Below are 18954 nucleotides of genomic sequence, written 5' to 3'. Positions count from 1 at the left end.
CTTAAAATTAAAAAGAAATCACCCATATTTTGATAAAGACATGCAAGAGCCCTTTGGCTGCCCCTACGTGTAGGAGCTGGAGTGGGGGGACATGTTGCTGCTTCTGGAAGTCATGGCGTGGAGAAAACTCAGGATTCCACTCCCCGGCTGGAGCATCGGAGTGGGGCAGGATCACTGGGAGCTCGAGGTCTGGACTGAAAGGTCTGAAAGCCCATACAAGGCTCACTGGCCATAGTTTGCCCATGCCTGGTCTAATCTGTTCTTAAAAACTTAGAATGATGGGTTGTTTCATCATTCTTTACACATACTCTTCCACAGTGAATAATTAAAGTTTGTGCCTTTTAAATACACTGGGTATCTCATTCAGTATTTTTAACTGAATAAAATTGTAATCTAAGCCAAATTCTGTCAGAAAGAAATCTGAATTTAGATAAAGAATTTTAAGGGTTTTTTTCTCTTATGACCATTAAAGTGGTGGTTACAGTACTGGCAGGATAATAGCTGAAACATTAATACATAAGTAGTCAACGTGACAAAACATAGCAGAATCTGAGTGTGGCCTAAAACCATAGCTCTAACTGATCAGCCATTTAAAAATCATTAATAGCTGACCCAGTGACCCATCAAAACAGAAAAATATCTTAGTCTGACACAGTGTCCTCAAAATGATAATTATAGAGTAGTAAGTTAAAGTAGTTAGAAGCATTTTAGTTATTTTTGAAAGCAAAATAGAATATCGCCCCTCTTCTGCACAGTCTAGTCTTCTGGTCTTTGTAATTAGGTTGCTTAAACTTTGGGGAACAATTTTAGCTTTTGTTTTAAAACTAGTCTTTCAATTTTACTTTCTTTCTAGATAAGAATAAATATGATGTAATTGTGATAGATCCACCATGGCAGAACAAGTCTGTTAAAAGAAGTAACCGGTAACTTTTTTGTAAATTTATATATATATATATATATATACTGTTATTTAAAAACAAAAAAAAAAACCCCACCAAACCCCACATTTGATTTTGTTCATGTGCTGTTGCAGTGTTCCTGCAAAGTTCTGATTATGTGTTTTATTTTTGGTTTTTTACCTCCACACAGATACAGTTGATTATATGGTAATACAATCCAACACACTGCAAGATCGGGGCCTAAGCTAGCAGTTATCAAACACTTTTTTTGACATCTGCCTAACTTGAAGCATGTGAGTAATCTCATGGATTTCATTGAGACTAGTCAAATGCTTCATGTGCCAAAGAGTTGACAGTATTGGCACTTAAATTACTTTCCAGGAGAGCTTCAAGCCAATTTTATAGCAAAACCCCAATCCTGCAAATACTTACGCATGTGCTCAGTTTTATTACCCTGAGTACTACTGTTGATTTCAAAGTTAAGTGCATTACATAAGTGTTTGCGGGACTGGGGCCTAATTTAGAAACTTCAGAATTTTTTTGTTTTGGGTTTGATTTTCTGCTTGATTGGTAGAAGTAGAAAATTTAATAATACAGTACTGAAATTCTCAGGCATAATGAGGTCAGCTGCTGAGAACTCTAGTTTGCAAAGTCATTACATTAGAATTTATGGCCCTATTTCTTAAGTGAGCTACATACATTTTATTCCACCAGGACTCAGTTTGTTACATAGACTCACCACCATGTAGAAGTGGTGAAAATGGTGGAGAATTTGGACCTATAACTTTCCAAAGTGAATATTGATATAGTTTCTCTCCTGTAGTTCTGGAAGCTTGCAATTAAAAAAAAATTCAGACTTCTAATGTCACAGGATTAGTCTGGTGTTTTTAATTTTGAAACCCAGACCAAAAAAATTGCCAACTCAGGAAATACTTAACTTCAATTCTATCCTGTCTGCAATTTTTTTTTAAATAATTTGTTACTTAAATCATTAATATCCACACCCCATGCTTTGCCTCTTAATCATAAAATCCAAATAGAGTTCCAGTCGCCTCTTCTGAAATAAACTGCTTTAGCATTCAGCCACAGACAATACATACCAATGCAATCCTGAAAATCACACTCATATGCACAACATTAACTCTCTTCAAGTGTTCTTAAATGGTAGTAACACATTACAGACTTTTAAAGTGAAGTATGTCTGTCAGTAAGACATGTTGGTGTAGTCAGTTAAGGTTGTGCGGCATTGGGAAATGGAGGGAAACAGGAGCTACTCTCTTTTTAAAAGAAAAAAAAATTGTATGTAATGTCACGTTGTCTGGAGTGGCTCACAACCATGAGTGCTAACCTCATGGCAGACGCCCCAAACTGGCAATATGTTCTATAATTAGATTTCACCAACCCAGTAACAAGTATGAACTCCTGGATTACTGTAACAGTCTTACTGTTGCGCTTGTAGGTTACTCCATTTGCTTTTCATTCAGATGGGAGATTTCTTATTCGAGAGTGAATGGTATTGACTTGAGTGGAAACTACAATATAAACAGAAACTATCGTGTCATCAAATAGTTTATTCTGGTGTACAAATAAGAGTATTGGATTAAAAGCAGTAATCTTTATCAAAATTAAGACTGGAACTCAGCCTTTTTCAAAAGTAGAATTCTTACAGAGCTGATCTATTTTGGGAATGGGAGAAATATTTAGATATATATAGGTTGTAATTTTTATATATATAATCCATATGTGTGGGGTTTTTTCAAAAGCATCCAACATATTTGGCCACTGGATGTCACTCTTGACTCATATTTAAGTTTATTTAACTGTGGGGTTTTATTTATATTCAGGAAATGTTTCTTAAAGAAGAATGTCAGAGTTGGGGCTTTATATAGCGCCTTTCACTGTTGTTTTTTATACTAGTTTTGTATTTGCTAATACACTTTCTGAAATATACTGAGGTACAGATACAACCACTTGTCTTCCTGGCAAATCAAGCAAATTCCCATACCATCGCTAGCTGCTCCAAATTGTCTTGTGGTCACATGGGTGACCAATAGACAGAAGCACCTGCGTTTTGTTAGGGATGAACTTTATCCTCATTGGTCTGTGAAGACTCTTGCTGAGTGGCACTGGGTGAAAGTAAGTTCTGAATCTGTTTGCTTTTGGTGGGTGGGGCATGCAACGTGGTGCTTTTCTGCATATTTCTGTAATTTTTCTGTCCCTTAGTGTTTTTTGTATTTAAAGGTCATTACTTTTTCACTGGGAGGCAGAAATTTTATATCTTCATTTTGGGGAGGTGGGGAAAGAGATTAATAATTACTAACAGAAAAACATATACCTGTTGTATACCAAGTCACATGCAAAATTTATTTCTCATTTCTTTTTGTCAGATTACCAGATCTGGAGAATTTGTATTTCCATTAGATTCTTCCCACAAGAAACCCTATGAAGTCCTTGTGTTGGGGAGAGTTCAAGGAATAATAGATTTTCCATTAAGGTAGGAGAGACTATTTTTAGTAAGTATTTTTCTAAGTGGTTGTTCTTTTTGCATTTGTCATTCTTATATAAGCTATATAATAAGCTTTCAGGGTTGTCACTATGTGTCACTCTGGAGCCTAGAATCTCTGTTTAGTCAGTGTGAAGCGATGGAAACAGCTATAAGCAAGGTTGAGAGCTCTTTTTTTGTTCAGAATATCACCAGGTGTAATCATCAGTGGGATTTGTGATGTGTTACAATCCAGTTTTTAAGTTCTTAGTCATTTTGACTCTACAAATTACACTTGTGATACTGTACCTGTACACTAAGGCATGTATCTATGCCATACCAGTCACTTTTTGCCCCTCACCTGGTGCATACTGCTCCTAAAGTTGGCACAGTCACCCTTGGGAGCATCATCTCAGTGAAAGGGGAATTCTCCAGTGGCACAGAGTGACCAAAGCAGCTCTTGTCTCTCCCAGCTGCCAGTGTATGGCGCATGGCTCTGGGAAAGGGGACATGGCTTCCCCTTGCTGGCACTTCTCAGCTGCAGTCCTACCTGCCTGGGGCTGTTGACTGCCATCAGAAGTTAGAGCAGTCCTTTGTCTGTTCTCTCTCTCACTGGGGGACCAGTCAAATGAACAGGTGGCCCCAATCAGGAGGAACAAGTGGGTGGGGTTGTGCTGTGCATTCCTCACCATAGCAGAGCGCCAGTGTGTATGTATTTGTGTATGCACATAATGTAGGGGTGTGGTTTGGGTTCTTTTGGTTAAAGTCAGTGATATTCTGCGGTTGAAAAGTGACAGAGCTATTGATTAGTTTGGATTTTTTCCCCCTCTTGTTTTATCCCTTTATTACCTATATTTTCTTCAAAGCCTCTGAAATGTCATAAACTGACCTTTAGCTTTCAGGAAAACAAATATACTCAACATTTAGATATTTAGCTTCCCCAAGGCTTGCGGTGAAGTCTGATAGTGAATGAGTATTCTGTAGTTTTTATATCCCATTTGGGACAAAACCCCATGAAAACGCGTACCTGTATCACAGTATTGATTGAGAAATCTCATTTATTTTCTTCTGATTTTATACAACAGGAAATCAGACGTGGAAGTACTTCCAATTCCAGACCACAAATTAATTGTCAGCGTACCCTGCACTCTTCATTCACACAAACCTCCTCTTACTGGTATGTTCTTTGAACACCTCTCTACAATATAGTGTTTGTATAGACCAAGATTTTTTAAACTTGAATGTCTGAAGTTAGGCACCTAAATCCATATATAGATGCCAAATAAGTGGCCTGATTTTCAGAGATGTCAAGCAAATGCGGTCAATAGGAATGACAAGTGTTCAACATCTCTGAAAATCCTGCCACATTTAGTTCCTTAAATATGGGTGTTAGGCACCGAAGTTTGGGCATCTCTGTTTGAAATTTTTGGACAGAGGTCTTAAATTTAAAAAAAATTTTTTTTTGCATTTGTTTTCTAGTTTTATAACTACTTCAAAATTGCTCTGTTCCTGCATTCTGTATGAAATAGTTCCAGATGACCTGAGTTCTTTCCTTTGTGTGGTGAGCAGCATTTCCCTGGCTGGGAATACATAAAATAGACTGGTTATTGCTTACTTAATTAAAACTACCAGTCTTTTCTTTCTGGGACACCTAATTGTGGAAGAGATTTATTTATTTTTTCATACACAGAATATGCACATATAGCACAAAACCTTGGGTATGTTGTATATCTTTTTAAAACCACAGATTTAATTAAAATAACTTTTAACAAAATGACAGTAATTGACAGCAAGTAGACCATACCCATATTAATTACCAATAACCATTATACATTACAGGGGTTGATCTCCAGCCAATCAGTTAGACTATAGGTGCCTCCCATCCAAGCCCTTGCTCATGCTAGGTCTGAAGAATCTCTTGACCTGTACACAGTGCCAAGGGGGTCTGCAAACTGGGGCTCTGGCGGATCAATGATGAATTTTCAAATCAAGATTGGATGTTTTCAAAAAGATATGCTCTAGGAATTTATTTTTTGGAAGTTCTGTGGCCTGTGTTATACAGGAGGTCAGACTAAGTGTTTTGGAAGTATTATTATTTATGCCGGGTAAAACTAAAGGCCAAATGCTATTTATAATTGCTCTAAACCTGCCTAAATAATAAGCAATTTAGTACATCCAAACAATAACAAAACACTTCTAAGCATTTGATCAAGATACTTATAAATAGGCTAAACTCCAGGAGTGCTTAGACCCATATTGGTTGGCTTCAACTTGGTCAGACAGGTATTAGCCATGAACGCTTTAAGAGTTGACTTTATTCTCTTTTTAACAAACAAGCAATGACATTGCCAATTATCAGACCTCAGTTAAGGCCAGATGAAGCAGTTTCTTATATAGCAAATTACTTACTGCACTTGGTATCCAATTAACTGTGTTTTATTTCTCTTACTTCAGCCCATACTTTAAGATAACACTGATATTTTGAAGGGTCACTACAAGTTTAACACAACCCTTCTTTCACATGAACTCATTCTTTTTGGTCACATGCTTTGAGCCCATTGCTCATGCTAATATCCCAACTTAATTTAAAACTGTGGTTCACCCAAATCTAATGTTGACCTATATTACTACAGTGGGTGATCACAGTGGCCCTTCTGGCCTTGGAATCTATGAACTTATGGATTGTATCATTGAAATATGCTATACTTGAAGACTCTTCATGTTCCATCTGCAGAAGGTGCGAGTAACCACAGGGAACCTGTTAGACTTGTTCTCTGGCCACTGCACCGAATCCATATTAGGTTTTGGGTGTAAATCCAGTCACTGACTGATTTTTATAAAGCTCTAACTGGTTTGGGTCTTGGCTGTTGAAGAGACTGCGTCTCTCACCTTGAACTACCATAAATGAGATCAGTTTGAGTTAAATTACTGGATTTAAATGTGTGAGAGCTTGATGACAGGGTGTGCAAAGTAGAAGTCTTTCAACTTTAATGTAGCCCACACTTCTCTCCATACGCACTTCTGACAAAATCCTAGTTTGATTACTCTTCTATATAGGTAATTATACTGACCTCATAACTGTAGTATCTGAGCGCCTTCCAGTGGTCCATTAAATGACATGACTAACATTTGTCATGTGTGGTTCGTTCTTCAGTTCATCCTCTCCCAAGGGGGGAAATTGTGTGTGCAATGTAGTGTTGGTTATTGTAGGTTTAAAAATCATATGCATATAATGCTATGTATTTCTGGTGTAGAAGTCAGGTTGAAGAAGTGTGCCTTGCACTTGGAGTAGAAGGTGATGAGATTGGAGGTGATTCTTGGTTCCTGTGGGAATTTGTTCCACATTCTTGGTCCAACCCCCAAGAAGCTCTGTCTCCTGCACTGACAAGATTTACTCTCATGGTAGAAAGTTGCATTGTGTCTGAGGAGCAGAGTTGTCTGTGGACAGGGTACTAGTCTCAACTCCTTTTCACTCTTGTCTGAGAGGGAGTTTTTGAAGTGTTTATTTTTGGGGTTTTTTTTGTTTTGTTAGTAGTGGGTGTTAATATACATGTGTCTGGAGACAAGTAATTGGGCACAATTTAGTAATCTGAAATATAATCAAGCTTGAATCCTTGACCATCTATCAGCAATGTCCTGCAATAAGCCGTAGAATTTAAATCTTTCTGGTTGATTAACGGGAGTGCCTGGACTGATCTATATGATTGCAAGATTCGTGGTCACTGAGGCAGCTGGGGCTCAGACCTCTTAAGACTTTACTGGCCAAGCTTGGAAAGGCTTTACAGACAAACAGAAATGCAGTCGAGTTGAGTGTATGTAATGTGATAACTTTTGAATGGTGCATTAGATCAATTCCAAAATTTCAGGAAGTGATCTAGTTATCAGTGGGCAGAATCCTATTGATCAGGGGGGAAATGGGGAATATATGGAGTTGCTGTCATCTGTTCAGTGCAGCCACAGTTTCATGTACCTCTGCACTTTGTCTGCAGTTCAAACAACTTGTTGATGGGTTTCAGAGTAACAGCCGTGTTAGTCTGTATTCGCAAAAAGAAAAGGAGTACTTGTGGCACCTTAGAGACTAACCAATTTATTTGAGCATCCGATGAAGTGAGCTGTAGCTCACGAAAACTTATGGTCAAATAAATTGATTAGTCTCTAAGGTGCCACAAGTACTCCTTTTCTTTTTGCAACTTGTTGATGGTACCCTTAATGCCTTCCAGCATAACCCCTGCTCATCCTCCCAATAGAATTTAATGTGGTTGACACCCTGACTGATTTATCTTCCAGACAGACAGAAGAGAAATAATTTCTCTTCCTGATGAAAGCTGTGTTATAGATGCTCAGCCAGTAGGGGCAGACAGAGGGAGAGAAGAAGCCTTCATTTCTCCCTTCTAGTGTCCTGCCTCCACAACTCCTGCTCTGTGGTGGGGAGGGAGGCAGAAGTGCTCCCCTCCCTTTCAATCCTGGGGGAAAAAGGTACTTTGGACATAGTCTAGAGGAGAGTGACAAAAATAGCAAATCGTATAGAAAAGCTGGCTAAAGATGAAAGGTTAAAAAAGTCTTCTTCAAATATGTTAAGGGGCTGGTATAAAGAAGATGGTGATCAATTGATCTCCATGTCCATCGAAGGTCAGACAAGAAGTAATGGACTTAATCTGAAGTAGAGGAGATTTAGGTTAGATTTTTAGGAACTATTTTCTAACTCTAAGAGTAGTTAAACTCTGGAATAGGTATCCAAGGGAGGTTGGAGGTTAAGAACAGGATGGACAAAAACCTGTCAGGGATGGTCTAGATTTACTTGCTCCTGCCTCAGTGCAGGGGGCTGGACTTGGCCTCTCGAGGTCCCTTCCAGCCTGACATTGTTATGATTCTGTGAGTATGATTTGTGGGAGGGGAGTCACATAGCCTGTGGCATAGGAGGAATGGGTTGGAACAGGACCCATATAGTGGGGGAAGAGAGGAATAGGGGAACAGAGCCCCTGGCCTTGTGCTGAGAATGGGAGATCCTGCTTGGAGGGGTGGGGGATGGAGGGAAGACAGACAGTGCTGAAGGGGAAATGGGGGGCAGAGACCCTGGCATGGGAAAATGGATGCACAAAGCCCCTAGTATTGTGGAGGGAGAGTGGGCAATCTTGAAATGGGTGATGTGGGAATCGGGGGAGCAGACAGAACCCCCAAGGGAACAGCTGCAACCCCCACCACTACCAGACCCTCCAGAGGCTTCTCCCTACCTATCAGTTTCTTATTTGGATTGAACTTCAGCCAACTATCTCGCATCCGTGTTGGACATTGGTCAGGTACTAGGGAGACTGCCATCCAATTCTGACAGAAGTGACTTAGGTCACTGGTGATCTTGCATCTCAAAATGTCTGATTTCCCTTAGTGCAGGAGTTCTCAGACTGGGAGTTGTGACCCCTCAGGGAGGTCGTGAGGTTATTACATGGGGGGTTGTGAGCTCTCAGCCTCCACCCCCAAATTCTACTTTATCTCCAGCATTTATAATAGTTTTTAATATAAAAATTTGTGTTTTTTTGTTTAATTAATAAGGGAAGGGGGCCGCACTCAAGAAGCTTGCTGTGTGAAAGGGCTCACCAGTACAAAAGTTTGAGAACCACTGCATTAGTGCCTTATATCCACACTGCACAGAATGGTGACACTATTATGTATAGATTAGTACAGGAATCCTGTACTAGAGTAGTTCCTTCATACTGTATGTGTCTGATACAAACTATAGAAATGACACTAGTGAATTCGTGTATATGAATTCAGGTCTGAAACTGGCTTAAAAACAAAATATTGTACTTTGTGGATTAGCAAAAGTATTTAAAGCCAGGGATTTGGCAAAATTAATTATAGTCAAGTAAATATGATTAGAATTCATCTTTCATTTGTGTGCTTCTTGCTTGTCACTCAAATATCTGGTACTAACGCCATTGTAGGCGAGTGGTAGGCACCACGATTTGGTAGACTTAATGTACCCTCACTATGTGCGTGCACACATACGTCATTTTGAAAGCTTATTATGTCTACTTTAAGATGAGAGATGATGTAGAGCTGTCAAGTGGAATAGAAACAGGAATAAATAGTGACACTATCAACACACTAAAATGACCACTTTGAAATATTTGCCTTTGTTTGTTAGTGTAATTGCACTATGTATTATTTCAAGACACAAAATTGGATTTCTTTGTGACTTTAAAGCATCACAACAACAATCTAAAGTGTAAAACAAAATCTAATACATTTTGTACTGGTATCATTGAAACATGACTGGTGACATTTCTAGTCAACATAATTATCATCATCTTCCTGATCTCTATTGAGAGTGTGCGTTACCACGGTCTTCCTTGCCTTGGCATGTACGCAGTTCTATGAAGTAAAGATTGTTCTGACTATAGACGCAGTTAACTGTAGAGCAATGCCTACTGGTACAGGCACAAAAAAGGCCTTGCAGGAGCTGAGATGCCATTGGTCCCGTGAAGAATATAGGAAGTAGATCATACACATTTTTCCATATATGTTGCAATGGTGATCCAATATCTGGTTTACCTATATGCAAAGACATCCAAATCTTTGTTTGGCAAGATTCTCTTTTGACATGCTATTCAAAACTGTCCTCATGTGAGGGGAATTTGGCCAGTGACTTGTCTTTTTTGATGAATAGATTGAGGTGCAAACAATTCAGGTCTCTGTGGGTTTTCTTTTTTTGCTCTGGTCATAGAGTACTGCTTTGCTCCAGAAATTGAAGCTTGTCTGTCAGACTCTCCCAATTTGGCAAGATCTCTGAAGTGGTAAGCTCCCTTTGTTTTGACAACATTTAAACACAGATTTTTTCCCCCCCAGTACCAAATAGGGATGAGACCGTTCTATCTCTTAATGCATGTATAGCAAGAGGTATGTTGCAGAAGTCAGGAGTGAGTGTGCCACAAATTGTTTTCACAAGTATGAAACAATGCTTGTTAGTTGTGCTTGTAGTGGTGCCTGTGTTAGGCCACATGTTATCTGCATATTCCATTTTTGGAAAGTAGTGAACAGCACATCCAAATCATGTGTGTCAGATGACCGAATTGTTATAGTTCCTTTGACACACAAGAAACCCAAAAGCCACTCTGGCACATACAAGCGTGCAGAAGCATCTTTGTGTCCACTTCCTTTTGAGTACTGTTCAAGTGTTGGGGCTTGTCTTCACTTACCAGTGGATTGATACTGCGGCTATCGACCCAATAAGGGTCAGTTTAGCAGGTTTAGTGAAGACCCGCTAAGTTGACTGTAGATCGCTCTCCTGTCAACTCTGGTACTCCACTGGAACGAGAAGAATAAGGGGAGTCGACGGGAGAACATCTCCCGTCGACAATGCGTAGCGTTGACCCCGCTGTAAGTAAATGTAAACTCTATTGACTTGAGTTATGCTGCAAGTGTAGCTCAAATTGTGTAGCTTAGATCGACTTTCTCCCGTAGTGTAGACCTGCCATTGGACTTCAACACACTTAGTGGTGATGGACTTTGTTACTTCATTATTGAAAATGCATCGAGCAAGAAGGAGTGTTTGTGCTGGCGTGCTCCTACACACTCAGGTGCATTTTGAACTGTATATTCACAGAGAAATTTTACAAGTGACTGCTTCTTGGATGCCATGTTTAAAAACTCTTTCCATGGAAGCATGTAGTGTCCACCAGTCACCTGGTATTTCTTGCATCTAACCTTAGATCCTGTCTGATGCTGTCTTTCTGCAGTTTTCTGTCAAAGACTTCAGGTATAGAATTAGCTTTTAGGACCTGCCTGAAGTACTCAGGAGCCAGTTCATCAAATGTGTGGAATTTGTGTCCAGCCATTATTTGTATGACAGCCATGGCGTCTTTGCTATACACTGTCATTTCTTTGTTGCATGCTCTTAGCTCATGGATTCCTTCAGATTCCCTAATTCAGCTTTGTCTGTGCTTCTTATTGTTACATCAGCATGTAAGAGGGACATAGGCTCAGGTACCCATGGGAGACTAAGAATAGCTGGTATTGAAACATCCTCTCTGTATCTTGCTAAGGATTGGGCTCTGCAGAAAACAGTTTCAAGACAGATAGCTGCTGTGATTGTCCTTCCCTTGCCAGACTTAAATTTGGTCTTTTTCATCATGTCAGCATATGTTTTGATGGCAAATTTCTTGACAGGGCTGAAGAAGCTACATGTCCCATGAAAATCAAATGCACCTTACAGAGATCTTTCCATTTATACTTCAGCATCTGCTGTTTTCAGTCGAGACTCTTGTATGATGCTCTTTATCTGCAGTTTAGAGGCAAGGACTTGTTTGTGGACTTTGTCTTCACTATTTCATTAGGCCGCTGCTTTCTCTCATAGCTTTTGCATTTTCATAATATGAAGCTGTGTATTATGATCACTAACACTCACTTGTGCATGTGTGCCACTGAATTAAAAAGCTAGTTTCTAGTGTATTTCAAAGGTTAGTACTGCATGAATAGGCAATTACAAATTAAAACAGTCTACCAGGCAGACTAGAGGCTACGTTGTATGTACAAAAGCTGACAAATGGAGAAGTATTATGTTAAAAAGTCATGTACATTTATATCTGCCCACTATGTAGTACAAACTATAGGCACACGATCTACTGTTACTAGTGCACAATCTTCAGTGTGAGACTGATCAGTTTAGCAAATTTCAACTGAAAATATCACTCATGAGATACTTTGACAATGAAGAATGTGATGTGAAAACATTTCACGTTAGTACATTGCAAAATGTTGATATTTGCCATTTTTGCCAGGTGCGAAATAGCTTAATCGTTGCTGGAAAAAATATTTGCCCATGCAAAACCATTAAAAATACTTTAATACATTGATGTTTGGTAGTTTTGACCAATAAACACCACATTAAGGTGTTGACATTAACATGAACAGTAAAAACTATAGTCAGTCATATTGTAGTGTTTCCAGAACTGCAAAAAAAAGACACACTCATTTTGGATACCATTGCTTCACTGTGTCCTTCAGCCTTACTGCACCACTTGACAGCTCCACATCATATTCCTATAAAGGTACATAAAATAAACTTTCACATAATATCTGATGTAGATGTGTGTACATTACATGCCAAAATTCTTTTGGAGAATTGCTGCATGCCTGTTGTACTTTATTCATTTTTATTGCTGAAAGAAGAAATTTGCCACTGAGTACAGATCATCTGGCCAGTGATTTACACTTTTTTTTCTAATGTACATGTATATTTTCAATAAGTAAAGGTTACTCTTAGAACAGCAAAAATTAAAGAGTAAAGGTGTTGCTTCTGTCTAAAGATGTTGCAAATGCTCTTAGTAGTGGTATTACACAGGGTGGTGGTTGCGTTTTTTTTGGGTTTTTTTGGTTTTTTCAAAGGCAGTATTCTAGATTTGCCAGTAGAGAGCAGCTGATCCACATTCCTAGATTATTTAGAACAACATGAACAGAAGCTGAAGTTTGGGGATGGGGAGAAGGAAACTTGATGACTCACACACACATTCTTTGTGTTTTTGTTTAAGTAGCAACAAAGCCAAAAATATTAGTGTTTATTGCTACTGTCTGGCACTTGATTTCTTGTTACTATTGTAAAGTTTTATGTTGGTACATATGTAGCCATTTAATGACTGATTATAACAATTTATTTCTCTGGGGGAAGAGGAAGATGCAAATTAAAGCAAGCCATCAAAAGCAGACATTCAGGTTCCTGCAGTGCATTTAACTATGAAATCATGACTGTAGGGGTTTCTGGTGATACATGTTCTGTGTTTAGTGCTCACGGCTTTAATATGTCATTATAAATGTACTTAAACTGCTTTATGCAAATACTTTAAAATGAAATTTTATCACTTATGATTTTGATTCAAATAACAGCAGGTTTTCCTTCTAGTCCAATTCATTGTTGCTGCTAGGATACATAAAGGGTGGCTCTCTTACATGGAGGACACTGAGCAATATTGAATTTCAAATAATGTGATTTTTTTTTTAAACTGTTCTGTACGGGTTCATATACTGGCTCTTGAGATTTCATATTTCTTCCTCAGTTTGTAAAGAAGCTATTAATTATGAAAAGACAGCCCACTTAAAAATCCTGGGCCTTATTCTTGGGTCTGCCCCAGCCACTTTACCCTGCTCTAGCAGAGCAAAACAGTTGGAAGCCCAGAGAAAACCTGCTTCCTGTAGCAGCTCTGTGCCCCTTGAGCCATGTTGTAGAGACATGTCTCAGAGGGAATTAAAGAAGGCATGTACAGGGAGTCCTTATGTCCCATGTGGTACCGTGCTGTGCAATAGTCTGTGGGGCTGTTGGCAGCCAGGCATAAATTGGAACTCAGCCAACTGGAGGCTTAGACAAAGGCTAGGTGGCATAATGCCACCTTTGCCCAACCTCCAACACTTCCTCGCCACCCTTCTCTGGTCCTGTGCTAAGCACAAATCAGTCTGCACAGATAATCTGGCCCACATGTTGTGAACAATATTCCTAATATATTACTAAACATGAGAGAATTTCAGTCATTTGATTTCCTTTCACTGTTTGTTTTATGGTTACATTTCAGACCATGAATCAATGAAGTTTTTTCACTTGCATTTATATAGACCATTTCCTATCTAGGTTCCTACTACTTCAGTATTTGAGTTTCAAACACTACAGGGGAATGGTTGCTTGTTTAAAAACCGACCCTTTCTTTGAATTCTTATTTAAAATAAATGTTGTTCTAAAATACACTTGGCCCAAAATGTGCAAGTTGATAGTGGCTTTTTAAGTTAAAATAATATTGATTTTCAGTGACATTTGTGTTTATCGTGAATAGAACTGAAAAAGTAAAAGTATTTTTAATGTGTGGCCGTTAGAGAAAATAATATTTTTTATCTTTTGGTATCAAAGGCCTGACCCTTCAGTCCTTACTTAGTTGAAAAACTTAAAGTTTTGCTTAATGTCTGAAGATCAGTCCCCAAGTGTATGTTAACATATACTTGTGAAGGTAGGAAGGCCATAAGACCCTAACAAAGATACTATTATAACATTCTATTTTAAGCTATAAGTTAATGGTCAAGTAAACTGGCGGCATTAGATTTTATACCAACAAAATATGGCCATGTTATTGCCCTCTATATATGCTAATTTTCATTGCACTGAAGGTTACTTCCTGATGTGATTATGTAAATACCCAATCCAAGCTATGAAAAATTATATTGTGATAGCTTGAATTATTGTAAATATAATCTAGCTGCATCTGTGCACACAGTCATCATGTACTAGAGTGGGATCTTTAGGGGCTGTAGGGGAAGGGAAAGTGGGAGAGACTCCTAGGAACCCCTGGTTAAATTCTGTCACCAAAATTGAGGGAAAGGTTGGTGTCACACCTCTAGTTACAGCTAAGTAATCCCTATCGGAAGTAATTTCTCCCTTGTGCTGTGTCAGATAGTAGGTATTTTAAAATTATTTTCAGAAGATGGAAGTTTTGATGCTCAATAATTAGTAATACTAGTGCCGCTGGACTTCCTGTTGCGGCAACAATATTCATTCATTCTCTCTCTCTCTCTCTCATTTTTACACACACACACACTCCCTCTCCCTCTCCCTCTCCAAAATGTATATTTAATAAAACCTTGTTGGTCAAATGGTATTGTCTCCTTTATTTGGATTTTTTGGTTATGAAAAGTGGGTTTTATTTCTAAATGGGGAAAAGAAACTAAAGAGCTGATGTTTCAATAAGCGCTGCATGCGCTGGTCCCTGTTGAAGTCAAAAGAGCAGAATTCTTCCCAGGGCAAATTTATTGACAGCGTGGGGCTTTAGAGTTTCCCTCTTTTGGAAGGGCACATACCCTAGTAGATGGGCTTTCTTAGATTGGGGGAATAGATTTTTTGGGAGATGTTTGTTAAAATACTGGCAGCATATCCGTACACAAACAATCCTTAACTAAAGAAAGCATGGAAAAGAATGACAGGTTTTACTTTTTTTGTTTTTTGTTTTGTTAGGTGATGGCTTTGCAAAATGGTACAGGCACATTTTTCAAGGAGTACTATCTAACTGTCTAATTAGGTGGAGGGAGGGAAATTCTTGTGAGATCAAAAAGCACTGTTCAGTGTAGCAGGCTTGGTGTCAGAATGCACATTCTGTTCTAAACCTGCCAGACGCTTATGCAAATGTTAGATTGGATTAGGTTTTCTAGCCTGCTTATTAAAAGGAATAGATTTTCCGATATGAGATTATTAGTAATAGCAGTATTATGTGGCAAAAAAACCCAATGTGAATAAGTCATCTACAGAATTTTTGTTTTTTTTGTTTTTAAAAGAGTTGGGGCAGGTTTACATGCCCTGTTCTTGTACCAAAATGTGAGAAGTATGGAAACTTTAACGGGGAAAAAAACTTTTAAAATACAATATTAGAATGAGTTTAAAGTGGGTTTCAGGTTTCAGAGGAGGGAAAATGTTTGGGTAGAAAAAGCATGTGGGAAGATTGCCACACAGTAGATCTTTGGGAGAATATTCATCTTCCAGCAGCAGGAGCATTTCATGATGTGCGTTTGAACAGATGAGATAGAACAGTGTAATTCTTTGATGGGCAACTCTGACCTGAAAATCAAACAATGGATTCTAGCCATAAATGTTCCCACCCTTTCTCTGATGTATGCTGATTAGATGTGTTTCTGCTTTCTGAAATGATAGTGAGAGGGAGAGATCAGTTCAGGTAACAAAATGCCTGATATAATAATGAACTGTTTTCTATACCTCATGTTTCATGAGGAATAGTGAAAATTCTGAATGAGTTCTCGAGGAAAGTTGAGAAAGGGGGAGTTTTTTCAATTCTGTAGTTAGTCATAGTTAGACGTAAAAATTACATTGCTGGGACATATTTTTGTTCTAGAGGTATTTTTCAGGCTTTCCCACTCCTACATACTGTGTCACTTTTTAAAACCTTTTACTTAGTAAGCTTTTTTTTGTACTTTTAAACCTTCTCCCTGAAACATAACAATTAAGAATCCCTTTGACCCAGCAGCAAGCTATATTGATCTGTCTGACAAGTACCCCATTCAAAAATGTAAGAAATATTTGAAATAATACCTTTCAGATAAAATCAACCAATCAAGATACCTTACCTGCCCCCCCCTTACCAAATATTCCTCATAATCAGTGAAGTAATTGGTATTTTAACAGAAAATATCTATTTATTTAGATTTAAACATTTAAAAAATACTAAATTGTAGGAGAAATATGATTATATTTGTATCACTAAAGGAAAGAACACTTTAATAGATCTTTCTCCTAATGCTTCCAGGATAGAATGGTTCTAGTTTTATGAAGAAGTCTCTGTATTAACTACCTCCTAGATGCTTGAACTGGTGTTTCTCCTTCACCTTTTTATAGGATATCATCACGAATTGCTTTATCCTTTTTGTGTTGCGAAAGGTGGGGGGTACTGCAGCCCTAATAAATAATCAGAAGCAATTGCTCTTTAAGAAGGAAAACTATATATATTTTTTTTGAATGTCCATGTATTTAAAAAGAGAGTCAAGTCAGTACTCAGGAGATGTTACGATGACAATATTGAAAAATTGAAAAGTCACCAGTGTAGGCAGTGAAATCCTCATTCCCTGACTCCAAATGAAAACCAATAAATCAGGGCTATTGAAGGCTTTGACAGTATTGTTCAAAATCTCAAGGGCACTTATTTCAAATGACTTTCTGACTATAAATAGTCAAGCTGGTTGATGAAATCCTTGAAATTAATTTGCTGTCCTTTTTTTTTTTTTTTTAATGCAACATTCCTTTTTTCATCTCCCAACAGCTCAGAGGAAATTGATTTTTTTTCTCTCCTTTTTCATCATCATCTGTTTCTTTTTTTTTTCTTTTGCACAGAGATTCTGACAGAATATATCAAACCTGATGCGGAATGTTTGGAGTTGTTTGCTCGCTGCCTGCAACCTGGTTGGACCAGTTGGGGAAATGAGGTTCTTAAATTCCAACACATTGATTATTTCATTGCTCTGCACAACGAAAATGAAGTAGGATCTTTTAGCTTAACTTGAAAACTGCCCCACTCCCCATAGTTCTAGAACACGATTTTATTATGAGGGGTGCACTCAGAAGGCAATGTAAATGAAACAGACACTTAAATTGCAATCCTCATAGTGCTTAGCCTTCTGATTAGATTATGGTGGTGTCTTCGGTTTCACAAGGTGTTCCTGTATTTTGATTCCCCTTGAGAAGCAGGGCAGATCACTTGAAATACATGCTTTTGAATCAGATTGATTTTCTGAAAGAAAATACTACTTTGGATCTGTGACAAATCAGAAAACAAGGGAAACTGAAGTAAATAAGTATAAATACAGCATATCTTACCACATAGTCATGTGCCCTTCTATCCGCTGAGAAGAAGGTACGTTGACTGGTACATAGTCTATATTTCTAAAAATTACACTTTTAAAAGAGTCAACAATTCCATCTTTTTTTAAATGCTGTTAATACTTTGAGTATGGTCTCAATATCTTACAAATTCTGCATATTAAGGCATATATATATTGCAAAAGTTTAGCAGAATATAAATATTTTATAAACTGTTTCCTCATTCTTGAAAACATTTTAAAAACTGAGCTATGCTTCATGTTTCAATTTATACCTGACTTACTTTTTTTAGCTCCTCTTTCTTGTAATGTTCTTGAAAAATATTTATTTAAAGTTTTATATCTTTTCTTTTGAACTGATAACTGTTTCTGCAATAATTAAATTATTTTTAGAATGATATACTGCATATGTCCTTTGCTTCCCTTAGGTTTTACTATGAAAAAGATAACTGTTTAATGAAACATTGCTATTTGTATGCAACATTAGAGGCAAAGAGATCCTTCAGAAGATACATTGCCATTATTGATAACAAAAAGCAAAATAAATCATACACCTCAAATTAAATAAACTTTTGATTGTTTTTAACCAAAGCCTGATGTTTACAAGTTCTCTCTTTTGTAACTTTAACACAAATTTTTTAAATTTAATTTGTTTTGTCAGTGTATTATGCACGGGTTTTCAATTTCTCTGTTATAGTTTATATTGTGGTTCAGTTTCACTTTTTTTTTTCTTTATTTGGGCAGTAGAATTAGCAAAGCTGAAATAATGGTTGTTTTTATGCTAGATAGGTCATTTTCAAAACAAAAAATGTACACAAATATTTCAACAATGAAGTGCAAGCTGTTATAATCCTACCAGTGGGCAAAAACCTCCTGTTGGCTATAGTATTAAATAACAGTTATGGGTTTTTGAATTGTCCAAAGTGTAAGGGGGGAAAAGCTAAGTATGTACTATATATATATATATATATATATATAATTAGCTTTTAATATGTCTGGGTGTATATATTACATTTTCCCTGGGTTTGTTTAGGCTTCCTTTAGGAAGCTAAACTCGTAGTTAAAAAACTAACACAGAACAATCATAAAGGGGAAAAATGTTTATGCAAAACTTTTATTGATATCATGGAAGCTTTGCTTACAGAGTAAGTGTAGAATATGGTTTTAAGATAGTTGAATGTCAAGGACTGCAAGAGGAAAATAAATACCATATAAAACTCAGAACGT

At 37.7% G+C, this 18954-nt stretch overlaps 1 protein-coding gene across 3 annotated transcripts in view; it reads left to right on the top strand.

Moving 5' to 3' along the window:
* METTL4 (methyltransferase 4, N6-adenosine) overlaps positions 1-18318 on the top strand; it is a 29072-nt gene extending 10754 nt beyond the window's left edge. For all 3 annotated transcript variants that reach the window (XM_073331456.2, XM_073331457.2, XM_073331458.2), the window contains exons 5-9: positions 854-923; positions 2861-3035; positions 3287-3393; positions 4467-4558; positions 17243-18318. In XM_073331456.2, the coding sequence (XP_073187557.2) occupies positions 854-923; positions 2861-3035; positions 3287-3393; positions 4467-4558; positions 17243-17412 (614 nt within the window). In that variant the 3' untranslated portion in view covers positions 17413-18318. The remainder of the gene's footprint in view (positions 1-853; positions 924-2860; positions 3036-3286; positions 3394-4466; positions 4559-17242) is intronic.
* The last annotated feature ends 636 nt before the right edge of the window (positions 18319-18954 follow it).

Source organism: Lepidochelys kempii, chromosome 2 (assembly GCF_965140285.1).
Source record: "Lepidochelys kempii isolate rLepKem1 chromosome 2, rLepKem1.hap1, whole genome shotgun sequence".
Taxonomy (NCBI): Eukaryota; Metazoa; Chordata; order Testudines; family Cheloniidae; genus Lepidochelys; species Lepidochelys kempii.
The sequence above is the reverse complement of the archived record's forward strand: the minus strand, read 5'-3'. Positions and strand labels throughout refer to the sequence as shown.